At 38.0% G+C, this 15,575-nt stretch overlaps 1 protein-coding gene across 4 annotated transcripts in view; it reads right to left on the bottom strand.

Annotated features, from left to right (window-relative positions):
• Positions 1-15,575, bottom strand: part of LOC145977855 (uncharacterized) — a 154,619-nt gene that overhangs the window by 64,345 nt on the left and 74,699 nt on the right. For all 4 annotated transcript variants that reach the window (XM_083110193.1, XM_083110201.1, XM_083110185.1 and 1 more), the window contains 2 exons: positions 7,889-8,113; positions 2,468-3,671 (listed from right to left, as the gene is read on the bottom strand). In XM_083110193.1, the coding sequence (XP_082966319.1) occupies positions 2,468-3,671; positions 7,889-8,113 (1,429 nt within the window). The remainder of the gene's footprint in view (positions 1-2,467; positions 3,672-7,888; positions 8,114-15,575) is intronic.

Consider the following 15,575-nt stretch of genomic DNA (forward strand, 5'->3'; position numbering starts at 1 on the left):
ATACTGTTTAAGTGCACATACATACATTCACACAAAATGGCATTCCAAAATTGTTAACCATCCATTTTCCCCTTGTCACTGAATGTAGGATTACAGTTAACAAAGTCTACAATTTATTAAAAAGGGTTTGCATGGAATCATGATTGGAAATATTGTTTCACACTGGGCTTACTTTTAGTGTGTACATGTATATGAGGTCTGTACAAAAAGAAAACACACTTTTTAAAAATACTTTAATTCAATTATGTTCATCTTTTAAACCCTTCAAAGTATTTCCCCTTCACTATTTATGTAATACTGGCAGCATTATTTCTACTGTTGGAATGCTCCCTGTTATGTAGGGAAGCTTGCTCAGTTCCCTTGCAATAAATTACAGAAAATTAACTATTGACTGAAAATGCCTACCACTGTATGAAGTCTGTTTTTAAGTTCGCTTTATGCACACACAGGATAATCAGGACAGAACATACTGTTAAAATTGGATCTGAACCGCTACATGCCGCCACCAGATATCAAAACCTGGAACATATTCATTACAAGGTCATCATTATCATTAGGTCATCAGGGAGGTTATAAAATGCTGAGCATTCGAAGTGCATTCCAACTTTTAAGAATAAAAAAAAAAAAAATCTGCATGTGGCAAATGAAGTGGGAGCAGGGGGTTGGGGAACAACAGTTTTATTCTTCACACACACAAAAAAAAGCTGTGCATAGGGAGTAACAAATGAGCTCAGATATTGTCAAAGTTTAGCTTTTTAAGTTTTGTTCACCCATGCTTCAGGCTTCCTTTCTCACTGCGTCTCTCATGCACGTGCACGTACATACTGTTCTTGAGAAACCTTCATTTTCATGGGCAATGAACAAAACTTCATGTATGTGACACCACAAGAGAGCTAATAAGTTTGTACAGATTCAGAAGTTCAGTTTCTTTTTGGACAGCAGCTGAGGGAGGGGGTTGGGTAAATGTCCTCCCTACCATTGATCAGTCCACCACCTCTCCCTATCATCCTCAAACAAACCAAAGTTATAGGGTAGGAGGCATAACTCTGTTGCCTTTCTGCCATAGCTGAAATACTTAAATACTCCCTTTTAGCCCAAATATGTATTATTGGTTTTCAAGTGTATACTAATTGCGATCACCTTCCCCACCATTTTTTTTCCTGGCAGTACCACTACTTTTTTTTCCACTTCACATTATTTAATCTCATGATTTGGAAAGAAGATAAAAAGATGTAAGCAATTTTGACCGTTCCCTCACACTGCATTGGTGCATGCAAAGTTTAATGAGTAATGGCTAGGAGGTACTGAATGTAATTTTATTAAATCCGATGAGCACCCTTTGAACATACCTGTGTAATTTTTTCAACTGCCTATACATGAGGTAAATTGTTCCCGAAGTTTTCCAGTAAACAAAATGTTCTTCCAATTAACAAAATGCCAGTCTTCCTTTGGATTCAGACCCAGTTTCCCTTAAAGCATTCACCCTCACCTTCACTCATGTCAGCTACCAGCATAAACTGGGTTTCCAAACAAGGGCATGCAGATGCATCAGTGAAGCAGACAAAATAATGTGGAATGTATCACAAAAGCTATTTTATATTTCATTTGTTGCACTTTGCCGGCAAAATATCAAATCTCTACTTCAGCTCTTTCGAGTACAGCTGTTGTAAAGAAGAAATGCAATTTTTCTGCATGTTCAGTTTTGGTGTGGTCAGTCATTCATCCATTCTTCTCAAAAGAGAGAATTTCCCACTTTTGAAAATTTCTCTTGTAGCTCAATACTCTGCAGTTATTGAAGGATCCTTGCTTTACCTTTGTGCATCTACAGCCTCCCTGTATTGCCACATCTTGTAGACATTTAATCTTAAATAATTCCATTCGCCACTAAGCACACAAATCACTATACAACACCTCAGCAACATTATATTAAATCTCAGTGTGCTGTGTCTACACATAAGAGATAGCAAAAATTTAACTTTCAACTTCAAATTCTCCCACACAATCTTTAACATGGCATCAAACAAGGTAGAACTCAAAAACAGTACTACACATAAATTATTAATATGAAAGATATGCTAGTAAATTAGTGTTACGTATGATAATGGATGAAGAAATATGTAGTTTTTGCATTCTTTAGGTACCCTCACAATGGTCTATATTAACATGAACAGCAACGAGTGCTGCTTAATTTATATTCATGAAAAATGATTGAAAAAAAACAAGGTTCCAAGTATAAATGGTACTTGTCATTACAGTGTAAATGTAAAAATAACTCATTCTTTTCTAATACTTTTATTGGCAATATAGTATATACTACCTTCCAGCTATTAAAACATAGCTTAGCAAATAAATTAATAGGCTACAACTTACAAAGTCAAGAACATTTTCCATATAATGGAATACCTAAGATTATTTGCTTGTTTACTTAAATTAAACAGAGGTAAATGATTTCTAAAATGATCCTTACTTTCAGGTAACTTCTCCTCGCTGACTGAACTTCCCTTGGTTCCAACAGAGATTTCTTCTCTTGAGTTCTCTTCAACCAAGTTAAGACGGCGAAGTTTCTCTGGCGGTCCATGTCGGAAGTCGATATCCTCGGCACTGGGTGAATCTGGACTTTCCCTATCCTCTTTGATCTTCTGTACAAAATTACGAGACTTTGAACCTTTTGTTTCCCTGGAAGACCTAACTTTAGTTTCAGATTTTACTTTTTCTTCAGTCTGTTTTGCTTCAGGCACTTTGTTTTCTTTTCTCCTGTCCTTCTTCCTTTTCTCACTACCTTTCCTACTGTCCTCAGATTTTACACTACGACTACCTGACTTAGAAGAGTCCTTTTTCTTAACTGACGATTTAACACCTTCAATTTCAGGAGTATCAAACAAGCCCATATTTTTCTTGTGACTTAGTTTAGGCTTGTGAGTGTCCGGTTTATCTAAATTAGATCGTGATTCATGTCCTTCAATCTTTAATAATTTCTGAACATCCACTTTGGTTGGAGTGTTGTCTAATTTAGGCACAGACTGCTTTGGTTCCCATGTGTTGACACCACCAACAACAACTTCATGCTCAGTTTTATTCACAGGTACACCAAGTTCGTTAATTTTAACACTGCTAGCTGCTGATATTTGCGGATTGACGGTAGTATCGGATTTTGCTAACAAGGACTCAGTCTTAGATTTAGTAGGACTAGGTTTGTTTGAAGAACTAGCTTTAGTGGAGGACAATGCAAACTTAGAAGGGGAGCTTGTACGAGATCTAAATGGGGACGTTTTATTACCAGATTTACTTGAATTTGGTGAACTTTTCTTTCCAGTTGGAGAAGTAGATTGAGATGCAATTACAGGAGATACACCTTTCTGCACAGGTGAACTACCACGGAGCTTTTCTTTACTTTGAGATACTGTCTGCTGGCTCACATTCAAAGATTTCACTGAGCCTATAGAATGTTTACTCAAACGAGGATCTTTGTTTTGTAACCTTGGATCCTTATGAACTTTAGAACTTGTGAGATCTTTAGCAGTCTGTTTGGTTTTTGCATCAACATTTGGCTGGGGTTGTACAATTGCAGTGTTTCTAAGATTTGACAGTCGTAATCTTGGATCTCTGGACTTTGTATTCTTTTCACTTTTTATGGATGATTTGCTTGGATCTTCAAAGCTCATCGAGGTAACCTGAAAATAAAATTATGTAAAATTTAGTTTAGCATAAAAAAAAATTTGATATAACTTAAGGTAACTAACTACTGGTAATTAGATTCATTTTATCAACCTCTTTAGGGAAACCACAATAATGTGTATAAATGATCGTCAGATTCAAACTGTTGAAGTGTAACACAAAGGAACACATGCTTAAGCTGAGATTGACACCTAAAACTTTCAAGCAATCAACATGCCAAGCCACCAAGGTGACAATAACTGGATGAAAATCAATTACAAAATTTAAACAGCCTTCATTTGTTACTTATGAGGTAAGATTTGCAGAATTGGTTGAAAGTGTGAACTATGGATACCATTCAGCAGTAAAAAATTAAGAGAAGCATACTACCAAATACAAAGACAGAAAACCCCCTTACAAACCAGTAAAACCTGTATATACAACATACCATGCAATTGGGGATGAGCTTATGTAGGAGAATTGGATGCCGTCTAGAGAAGAAAGATGAACACAGGAAACAGAAATGAAAAGGTCAAAAGTGGAACACATGAGATGAATCTCATGTAATGCAATAGAACAACATAACAGAACTACACAAAGAATCAAATTGAAAGCAAAAAATCAAAGAGGTAGCCTTCAAAATCCAACATGCAATTACAGTATAAAATGAAGCAAATCCCCCCCCCCCCCACCCAAATCCTTCTCACAAAATAGTAGAAATATTAACATAACTGCATCAAAATAGTTTAGAATTCCCAGTGGATATGATATGGTAATAGTCAGTGCACTGGATTGTAGTAAAATCATTCGTTCATCATTGGTTCATTCCCATCCACCAAAAACAAGAAATTTGTTCACTTGAAGACAATGGATAATGTACTCCTGTTCACATAAAGTGGCACTCTTTGTAGGGTTGATCAGTTGAAATATGTGCCACTTTACCTGAACAGGAGTGTACAATTAAGACGAATGTTCAACTATTGGCACTAACATTCAGACAAATATAGTATGACAATGGTAAAATATCAACACAATGGTTCATTAGAAACCCAAGTCCACATCCAAAAATCAGCCCTCCATCCACAAACTGTCGCTTGTATTGGGGCCTACAGTTAAAATTATTCATCACATCTCCCTCGATCAAAACAAGACCATCAATGAGGTTCGTTATGGTTTTGAACCCTGGGAATGAACTGCTGACTTGCCTTCAAGCACCGAACAATGATTTACAGACATGATGTCTACAACCCCTTTCATATTCTCCTGACTTATCTCCCACAGATTACCACCTTTTCTGCAATCTTGATTGCTTCTTGGTCCAAAGAAAATTTGCAAGTGAGAGATCACATCACAGAATGCTTACAAGGTGGAATCCTTGCTTTGCCAGAATAATGGAAAAGGTGTGGGGATGTACAGGGAGAGTACTTTGCCTTTGTTTTCATCTTAGTATCCAAAAATGGTCTACATTAATCAAATATTTCAATTGCAACAACCGAATACAATGTATGAATTGTGACAGGGAGCAATAACTGGCAAGTGAGATATACAATAGAGGAAATCATTAAAGGAAAAATCAGTTACACATAATACAAATAAATCATGATGGGCAAAAAACGAGGATTAGATTATTTACACAGAATGTTTGGATATTCCTAATGTTTTCTGTGCTGAAGACACTCCAAATATAGTCCTGTGTATTAATATCAGCCCTACAATATAGCAATCACATTTTGATGTAATGTATCTGAAAGTTTCGGAACCATTTGATTGGTTATGATTTTCTTACAAATTCATATTTGCCTCAATGCCAAGTCTGCTTTTAGTGTGAAATTCGAAATTACTACTCTAAATTTCCATCTTGGAAACTAATGATAGTAGGGACATGAATGATACCTTTTGTTCAGCATAGGTCAGGCTACTTATTATGTCACGCTAATGAGAAATACTATGTATTAAAATTTTAAAAACCTTTTTTTCAGCAAAAATTAAGTTTACCCCCCAATTGTCAAGGTGCCGCTGCAGCTTTAGGGTTGAAAATCTAACTGACATATGCACCTAGTGAAGTAAATTTTGTTTAGGTAATTAAAAAAAAAAAGTATCTTGATTTTACAGACTTGACTCATTCTTCAGTATCATCTCTCTCAAAGCAAAGGGTCTGGATGAACCCCTATTTGTCATGACTACGACTCGGAAAATTACGTAATGAAAAAAATTTGTCAACATTTTCAGATCAAATCAGTGAAATGTTGACAATCATGTCAAATAAGAACCTAAAAGCCAGCATTTTAAAGTACATATTTTTACATATTTCTTGACATTCTCATATTTAACACACATTTTTTATAATCTTTAAATATACTTGCATATATACACCACTTTATGTAATATTCAAGCAAATAGCCTTGAAATTGTTGACTCAACAGTTGTTTCTCTGGGTAGTGTGGAAAGATTGGCTGAGGATGCAATGAAGAAAAGATGCCTTTCGTTTTGGAGGAAAACTCAGGGTACAGTACAAGCTTAGCTATTAACCCTTAAAGGACGGGCCGTGACACAGGTGTCACAGCAGGTATTTCCCTTAAGGACGGCATGTGAGGTGTCACAAGCAGCTTTCTTTCATAGTATGTTACTTTTTTAACATACTGTAACTTGGATAATGATCAGAGATACATGTTTCGAGTTCTGCATGAGTCTAGAGGTATGTAATTAACAATTAGTAAAAGTCTAATTTCATTGTTACTATTTGGAGGGGGGGTGAAGTCCAATTTTTTTTCTTTCTCAATTTGGGTGTTTCAAAATAACTTTTGGCAATAGAAGTACGGCCTTCTGACATTCCTGGTGCCAAAAGCATGGGTGGGGGTGGCAACAGGGAAAGAAAATCAAAAGCCTCCAGCCACCAACAAGAGGCTGGAAAACAGCCGACTGCTCTTTGCTGTTTCACAAAACTGCACCATAGGATTACAAAGGAAGTATTGTTGAATAATTTGATTGTTTCTTTAGGTCATGCTATTTTTAGCCCCTTGCATCACGTGTTTACTTAGGTAAGTTGCCACGGAGGGTATGACAAGATTAACAAAGTGAGTTGGACGAACTGAAGTTATTCAGAGTGTCAACTTTCGTTCAGTGTGTGTGTGTTCCCCAGCTTGTGGCGTGTGACCAGCAGCGAGCTGTGGCATTGAGGCTTTTTTCTCCTCCAACAAGAGTAAAGGGCATATAAGATGGCAAGACGACTCAGTTTGCCACTGAGTGAAATTGACAATGAGTTATTAGGTATGAATTCTGAAGAGGGAGACTAAGACATCGCAGACATTTCAAATTTCATGGAAAAAAAAGTTACTTTCCCTTTCTTCTTCTTCTGATAATGGATTTTTTTTCCCCATCAGAATTATAGCCCAAAGTATACTGAACAAAACTAAGGTATCATTTGTACCTCTAACGTTCTTAGTACTGAAAATATAAAATTTCATTTAGAAGCATGCAGAATTTCAAATTTCCCGCTGAAAACATGCTCTGTGTTAGTGCATATACCTGGAAAATCAGCCTCGGCGTCTAATGGTTAACAAAGTGTTAAGTGGAAGTAATGACTACAAAGAGTTTGGGCACCGAGTCCATACCACATTTGTGCATGTTTAAATATGCACCATTACTTTGTGCAAAACATGAAAGATCATTTAGTTAAAGTCGTTTCACATTTCAAAATTTTGAACATATTTTTGTTCCTTACTGTTACAGAGAAAAGTTGGAAAAGTAATGGGAATATGTAAAATAGTGTGTTAAATATGAGATATGCTTCTGTTGGTTTGTCCGACATGAGCAATTTGTTTAAAAAAAATAGGATGGAAATGTTGGAAATATCATTTTTCGTTACATATTTTTAGTTTTTCAAAGGTTTTATTACATATTTTCGGATCTTTTAATACATATATATGTTAATATTTTAATGTTCCTTTGTATATAATCACCATGACATCACCTATGGAAATGAAGTTTGGAAATTTGCAGTTGCAGATTATCCAACCTACATTTCATCGTCCCTGTGGACCACTGATAGTCTTTCACTTAATTTATCCAAGGTTGGATTTAAAGTTAGCAATACAAACATGAATGTTCACAATGTAATCCGAGTCATGCATGTGAGATTGTCCAGAAATGGCATAAAATGCCATGCTGTCTCAATTTGGTATTAAGTATGTTAATGGGTGCATATGAAACAAAAGCCCATTTAGTCAGGTCTTACCTGAAGATTAGGTTTGATGGCAGCAACGGTTCCTTGAGATGGCATCTTAGATCCTGAAGACTGTGACTTTGCCGATGATCCTGAAGACTGTGGCTTTGCTGTTGCAAGTTGATGTTTAACAATTGGCCTAATAGCTGGTGACGTTACTGGATCCTTCTTCTTCTCTTTGACAGACTTACTGTGTGCAGCTACCTTGCTTGGGACCGATGTCACGATAGGTGAAGACTGAGAAAGTATGGATGAAAAATATGAGCCTTCAAACATCTAGGATGACAGATTCATCAACTTTGATGATAAGTGAGTGCCAAAGCAACAGAAGTGCACATACACAGTTACAATACACATCAAAATGAGAAAACAAATATAAAAATGTTATGCATTTGATTCGATAACACAAAATTAGCAAAACTGACTCACTCACACACACACACACACACAATCTCACACTCTCACTCTCTCTCTCTCTCTCATATGCACACACAAAACTGTTCAACAAATACAACAGAACCCAGATTTTACATTTTCCCACATACACTCAATCTTGATGGTCCAAACATAGCAAAATCATCTTTGGTTTTACATTTTCCTGCATTTTAAATGTTTTGAGCTTGGTCCCCTTTGGTTTCACCCAACATGCCTTTTCTGGGTAAAAGGGTTGCAATCGGATATTGATAAATTATTAAAGTGAAAGAAAATGTGGTAATCAATGCAGAAAGTGTACTGAACTGAACAAGATACATTAAAGAGTGAAAAAGGACAAGAATACCTGAGAGATTAATGTCAGTGCAGCTCTGAATGATCAAAATAATAGAATTCGATACTCCTAATCACAGTATTAGGATAGAATGACTTCTATCAGAAAAAGATGGATTACCACCACACAATGTATGTATGGAGAATAACTTCCTCTCAACATATACTATGTCAACTGAATTGTTGTTTTAAGTCCACTTTGTGCACAGTTAGGCTAATCAGGACTGGACCTACAGTTTGAAGTGGGATCTGAATCACGGTGAAATGTGCCTCCACCGGGTATCGAACTCAGGATCCATTGATCACAAGGCAAGAATGTTACCACTATGCCATCGGGGAGGCCCTCGACTATCTACAACTTTCTACGTCAATCTCACTAGCAAATAATATGTTCTTGCACTATATATTGTGCATCCGATCGTAACTTTTGGTCCACGGTGTCAATTATATAGTACTAGCAGAACAGTCCTCCCTCTTGTAAGGAGTGAGAGAGAGAGAATATATTATTTTAAGTAAAATGACAGCTGTTAAGATCTAAAAAATATATTAAATAAATTAAACTCGTTAAGGAAATGTAAGTGTAATTCATAAAGAGATGGAAAGAATGCATTGGCAGTCTTTCCTAGTGTTTCACAAGTCATGCAACTCTAACTTTGATCATCCGAAGAGAGACTTTCACGCTGTGTTATTTTGCATTACAAAACCTTATCTTTAGAAATATCTTTTAAATAATTCGGACTGCCAGTTTATTCAAATCAGGAAATTTTAGAAATGATTGACTCGTCTGATTTTCTTTTTCTTCCAGAATGCCAATTTATAAGGAATTACCACAGGGTCTTAAATCACAGTTTTGTGAACAACACCACGATAATCTGTGGTTTGCACGTATAAGTCATGTACAACACTCAATGAGTTTGCAAGTAGGAATTTTATGGATGAAGTGAAAATATGACATTTTAGTGCCCACACTTACAGTCCAGAATTCTTGCTATCATTGATCACATTCTGGTGCTGAAGTAAGTCTTAACCACAATCTCAGTATTCTGTGAAAATGAGAATAACAGCCTGGGAATGTGGGACTATAGATTTGTGACCTTTCATATGCTTGACTTGAAAGAGAAAGCACACACTGATAATGTACGATCTAATTTGTACATTTTACATGGTTGGCTTTATTGCAAAGGCTTATTTCATCTAACAATCTAACGATTTTTTTAAAAATGAGAGTAACAAATTTCTTTTTGAAAAAGGGTCTTCAATGAATGGAATTCTTGTCCACTGCTTCACTCGCACGGTAGAATACAAATCACTCTAAAATGCATGTGTTTGAGTGATGGCTAACAACCCTGTAGTTTTCGGTGGACATCTTGATTTACAATTAAATGAAAGTGCCTATTCTTCTTAAATGTACTTCATCATTTTACTTACCATACATGTAGAAAACGTTAAGAATCTTTTACAATTAGTTTAAAGACGGGTACTATATTTTTGGGTGTTAGAGAGTGTGCATCTTCCAAAGGAAAGTTGCAAAATTACTAATTTTCACATTACATTGTTTAATGTTCTATCTCACAAACTTGACAAAGTCCATTTGCAGTATCTAACTTCTGCACACTGGCATTATATACAAAAAATATCTTTAAAAGTTATCATAAAACACTTCAATACAGTCAAAAGGAATAATTATGGTGTGTAGAGTTGACATTTTTAAAGTTGAACGCTGGAAATTCTGCTGCTATGTCACTATCCAATAAGGTTGTCAGCAAGTATAGCAAAAGCAGACTACATGTACCCAAGTAATGACCATGAAACCACATGAAATATCAAATTATAATTTTGCTAGGAAATGTTACTTTGGATTGTAAATTTTGTTGCACCTGGCAACATCTACTTACATTATTCTGCTGGGCCATGGACATTGCCATGAGCATATCCTGACTAACAGTATAATGAATAGTGTGCAAGAAAAGTCAAATAAGAGTAATCAGGTGCAACTAAGAATCCTTTCACATGTGCCACTTCAGGGCAAATTATGGTTTACACTTTTTAGTGCTGTTGTGTAGTCAGTACTTTTGTACATGTTGCCTTCATCTGTTGACAACCATGATTATTAGCCACTAAATTTTCACTTTTCACTTTGCCCATAAAACTTAAACTATTTCCAAACACATGAAGTTATGTACATAGCATATATTGGTCACCAACCACAGATTAGCATGGCACCATTCATAAATGTACATTATGAACTTATGAATTTTTCTTATAATCTGGCTTATAATACAAGCCAGTGAATAGTTTATCTTAATATTGTTATTCTTTTATTCATGGCTACTATAAGAAATGTCCACCACGAAGGCAGTATGAAGATTAATGTGTCCTAGTAGGATATTCGGAACCACTTTCTATAGTTCAGTCTCATGGTTTTCTTTAATTGTACTTCATTCACGCATGCCACAATTGTCTTTTTTGTTTTCCTTTTGGAAATGGAGAGTACATTTTACAAATGGCGGAGGGGGGGATTTATAAAACTGCAAATAGGTCTTCGAAAATTACTGGATGTAGTTTTAATGTTTGAACAGCAATTCAAGCCTTCCAAGTTTCAAGACTGGCAACTGCTCACTATTCAGGTTTCTAAGATGGCAACTGCTCACTATTCTGATTTCTATGGCAACTGCTCACTATTCAGATTTCGAAGATGGCAACTGCTCACTATTCAGGTTCCTAAGATGGCAACTGCTCACTATTCAGGTTCCTAAGATGGCAACTGGTCACTATTCAGGTTCCTAAGATGGCAACTGCTCACTATTCAGGTTCCTAAGATGGCAACTGCTCACTATTCAGGTTTCTATGATGGCAACTGCTCACTATTCAGGTTTCTATGATGGCAACTGCTCACTATTCAGGTTTTTCAGATTGCAACTGTTCAATATTAAGGATTCTAGGATAGCAACTGTTCATTATTCAGGTTTCTAGGATAGAAACTACTCACTATTCAGGTTTCTAGGATGGCAACTGCTCACTATTCAGGTTTCTAGGATGGCAACTGCTCACTATTCAGATTTCTAGGATAGGAACTGCCCACTATACAGGTTTCTAGGATGGAAGCTACTCACTATGCAGGTTTCCAGGATGGCAACTGCTCACTATTCAGTTTCTAGGACAGCAACTGCTCCTCGTGCATATTTCAAAGACATCTACTCTGTATTCAAATTCAGACACATCAACTCTGTATTCAAAGACATCCACTGTGTGTTCAGATTTTAGACACACAGACTACAGCCACGACGGCCTAAGATCCAGTGCGGAGACCACTTTTATGGTAGTGACCCTCTGTTGCCATGTTTACCTACGAAGGAACTCGCAGTCACACAAGTCAATTAGGTCCATTGCTTGGGCAAAAGCAGTAACCTTAAAATTCCCTCTCCCCAAAGTAGCTAGTAGGAAAACAGGATTTTGTCCAAATAACCATTCTGTGCTGTGAACGAACACCGGTTGGTATGGCGACCGGAGAATACATATTCACATTTCAAACATCGAGCGTATTCAGATTTCAAATTTTAACTTTGTATTGAGATTTCAGACACGTATTCAAATTTCAAACATCGACTAGGTATTGACTCTGTATTCAGATGTCTAATATCAACTCAGTATTGACTCTGTATTCAGATTTCTAACATCAACTCAGTATTGACTCTATATTCAGATTTCTATCATCAGCTCAGTATTGACTCTGTATTCAGATTTCTAACATAACTCTGTTTTCAAAGACCAACTCGATATTCAAAGACAGCAAATCATCATCTAACTTGAGTACAATCTGTTTACACATACAAACTGTACTTGTGGCTAAAACAGCGAGTATGTGACTTTGGTAGATAGCCAGAACTTCTCTCACATAAAGTAAAAAAAAAAATCTAAAAAAGGACGATTGAAACTGCAACAGCTATCTACCTAATCTCCAAAAGCACCAAAGACAAAAAGTAACAGAGTAACTTCTACACTAGCCTCAACTATGAGGTAGTAGTTGCTGCTGCCATTGGCAACAGATATATCAAACCATCTCGCAAACCAATTTACAGGTTTTGTGCCATTGTTGTGGTACAGGTTTGGGGGAACAACTGATAAAATAATAATATGAAAGGTCATTTGCTTTCTCAAAGGTTTAACAACTACCTATGTTAAATTGTGATGTAGTTTGTTTACCTGATGTTGAGGGGCTTTCTGTTTTTGCTGCCAAACAGTGCTACATGTTGCGAAGTGCTAGGTTGTGTTGTCTGCTGTACAGTACTGCTCTGCACTTTATAGCAGTGGTTTTGAAAGAATTGGAGGGGGAAAGCATTCATGCTCCTTTTGTAATTCGAAAATCTTCTGATAAGATGTGATATGATAATATCTGTTATTCAGCTTTAATTGAGATTTCTACTGTAGACTAGCATGTACAGGGTGAGTCAAAAGTCGAAATACACCTAAATAAAAGAAGCCACTGTGGGGATAGGTGTCAGTGAGTGTTGGGGGTGGGGGAAAACTTTATGATGAGGTTGATCTTGACGGCCACCATCTTGAAGTCCGCCATCTTGGATTCAACTTCATTTTTTTTAAATGGGAAGGGGGTCGTGTGACACATAATTTTAGGCTAGAGTTTTGTCAGGAATTAAATGGTGTTGTCCATTTTGACATATCTTTATTCGTGTAGGAGTTACAAAGGTTCTCTCTTCGTTGCAGGTTGACAGGACAACATGAAACTAAGCGACGCTGAACGGGTTGAGATCATCCTAATATCAGGGGAAAGAAGTTCTCGCACCATTGCAGCCGATTTCAACGCTCGCCATCCAGACCGACATCCAATTTCCCACGCCACAGTTGCTGTCCCGGTTCACTGCCACAGGGAGTGTGAAAGATACGCCACGGTCTGGGAGGCCATGTTCATCAACAGATGAGGCGACAACCATCGCCGTGTTAGGTAGCTTCGCCCTCAATCCCACAAGGAGTGTGCGTAGCATGTCTCATGTGACTGGTGTTGGCATATGCTCCATACACCGGATCTTGAAGACACATCATTTTTATCCATTCAAGCTGCAGTTATTACACCACCTTTCTGAAGACGAACCTGACCGCCGGCTCCAGTTTGCGGAATGGGCAACAGCACAGCTTGCAGATAACCCACAGTTCGCCCAGAATGTGCTCTTTACGGACGAAGCTAACTTTTACGTTAACGGGGAGGTTAACAAGCAGAACCTGCGTTATTGGTCTGACAGTAACCCACATTGGACTGATCCATCCAAGATGGTTGGACATACCAAAGTCATGGTGTGGTGCGGGATCTGGGGAACACGGGTCATTGGTCCTGTGTTCATCCACAACAATTTGAATGCCGACAGCTACAAAGAGATGTTGGAGGAGCTGGTGTTCCCATCCGTAGCGACGGAGGATGGTGACTTCCCCTTATGGTTTCAGCCCAACGGGGCACCACCTCACTACGGTCTGCAGGTACGTGGATTACTCAACGAACAGTTTCCACAGTGCTGGATTGGCTGTCGAGGTCCAGTGGAGTGGCCTGCAAGATCCCCCGATCTCACTCCCCTGGACTTTTACCTATGGGGCCACCTCAAAGCCATGGTGTAAGCGGTCAAAATCAATGATCTTCGCCACCTGGAACAGCGGATCATTGATGCATGTGTGGCTATTACACCAGATGTCCTGTTACGTGTGCATACGGAGTGGCAGAAGAGAATGGAAATGACTGTCCAGCATGAAGGAGGCCACATCGAACACATCATGTAAAGTGTGCCACTTTTCAACACTTGAAAAAAGAAACCTTTGTAACTCCTACACGAATAAAGATACGTCAAAATGGACAACACCATTTAATTACTGACAAAATTCTAGCCTAAAATTATGTGTCGCACGACCCCCTTCCCATTTAAAAAAATGAAGTTGAATCCAAGATGGCGGACTTCAAGATGGCGGCCGTCAAGATCAACCTCATCATAAAGTTTTCCCCCACCCCCAACACTCACTGACACCTATCCCCACAGTGGCTTCTTTTATTTAGGTGTATTGCGACTTTTGACCCACCCTGTATTCTTTGATGATTATGTCTGTGAGCCAGCTGATTCGATATAATACAATAGTAGAGGCAATGGCATGTTCAATTGTTTTCAGAGGATGGATTTAGGGATTTCCTTCTTGGTAGCTTGAGATATTCTCCTTTTTATTGTCTGCATGGTTCTAATACTTCTGCTGATGTAGTTTTGCAGGAAGGAGGGTCCTGGCTAGAAAAGATATTTCTACATGAACTCTCATTCCCTGGGATATACAGTCATGTGGCAGGACAAATTAAGCTACTAATAGTCACGGACACCGCTGGGTTGTAACAACCCCACTGAAAGTCAATGTGATTCTTACAGTCCTAAACCAGGACTAAACAGCAGCAGAGCTATTAAGACAGTGCAGGGCAGAGTAGGAGAACCCCTACACAAGGAAAGGCCTCAATCTGGCCTCTTACATCTCAACACTCCTAGATATGCAATTACCTTACTACTTTACCCCATTAAACCAGCCACCTATAGAGCAATCACAAGGAAAAGAACTTTAGGCTAAAAGTCTCCATGCACCTCCCCTCAACTCGGGCCATAAGGAAGCATGCTCCAATCTAGCCTCCCCTCCATGTGGGAGTACGATGTACAGGAGTCACAGGTGTGCGCAAGCTCTGTCTGTGGTTCCACTACAACTTCAGCATGTGGAGCGAAACCACAACTAAGCGAGGACAACTGACAGGTCATACAACATGCCACCCAGATTTACAACCACAATGCAGATATACACCAACCCCGCTTCTCATGGAAACAACTGTTACAGTCTGCAGAACAGCAGTCAATCAGACAATATAACCTCTTCTGTGTAACATCTAGTGCTGCAAGTGGCATAAAATGAA

The sequence above is a fragment of the Lepisma saccharinum genome, chromosome 1 (assembly GCF_977018435.1).
Source record: "Lepisma saccharinum chromosome 1, izLepSacc3.1, whole genome shotgun sequence".
NCBI lineage: Eukaryota > Metazoa > Arthropoda > Insecta > Zygentoma > Lepismatidae > Lepisma > Lepisma saccharinum.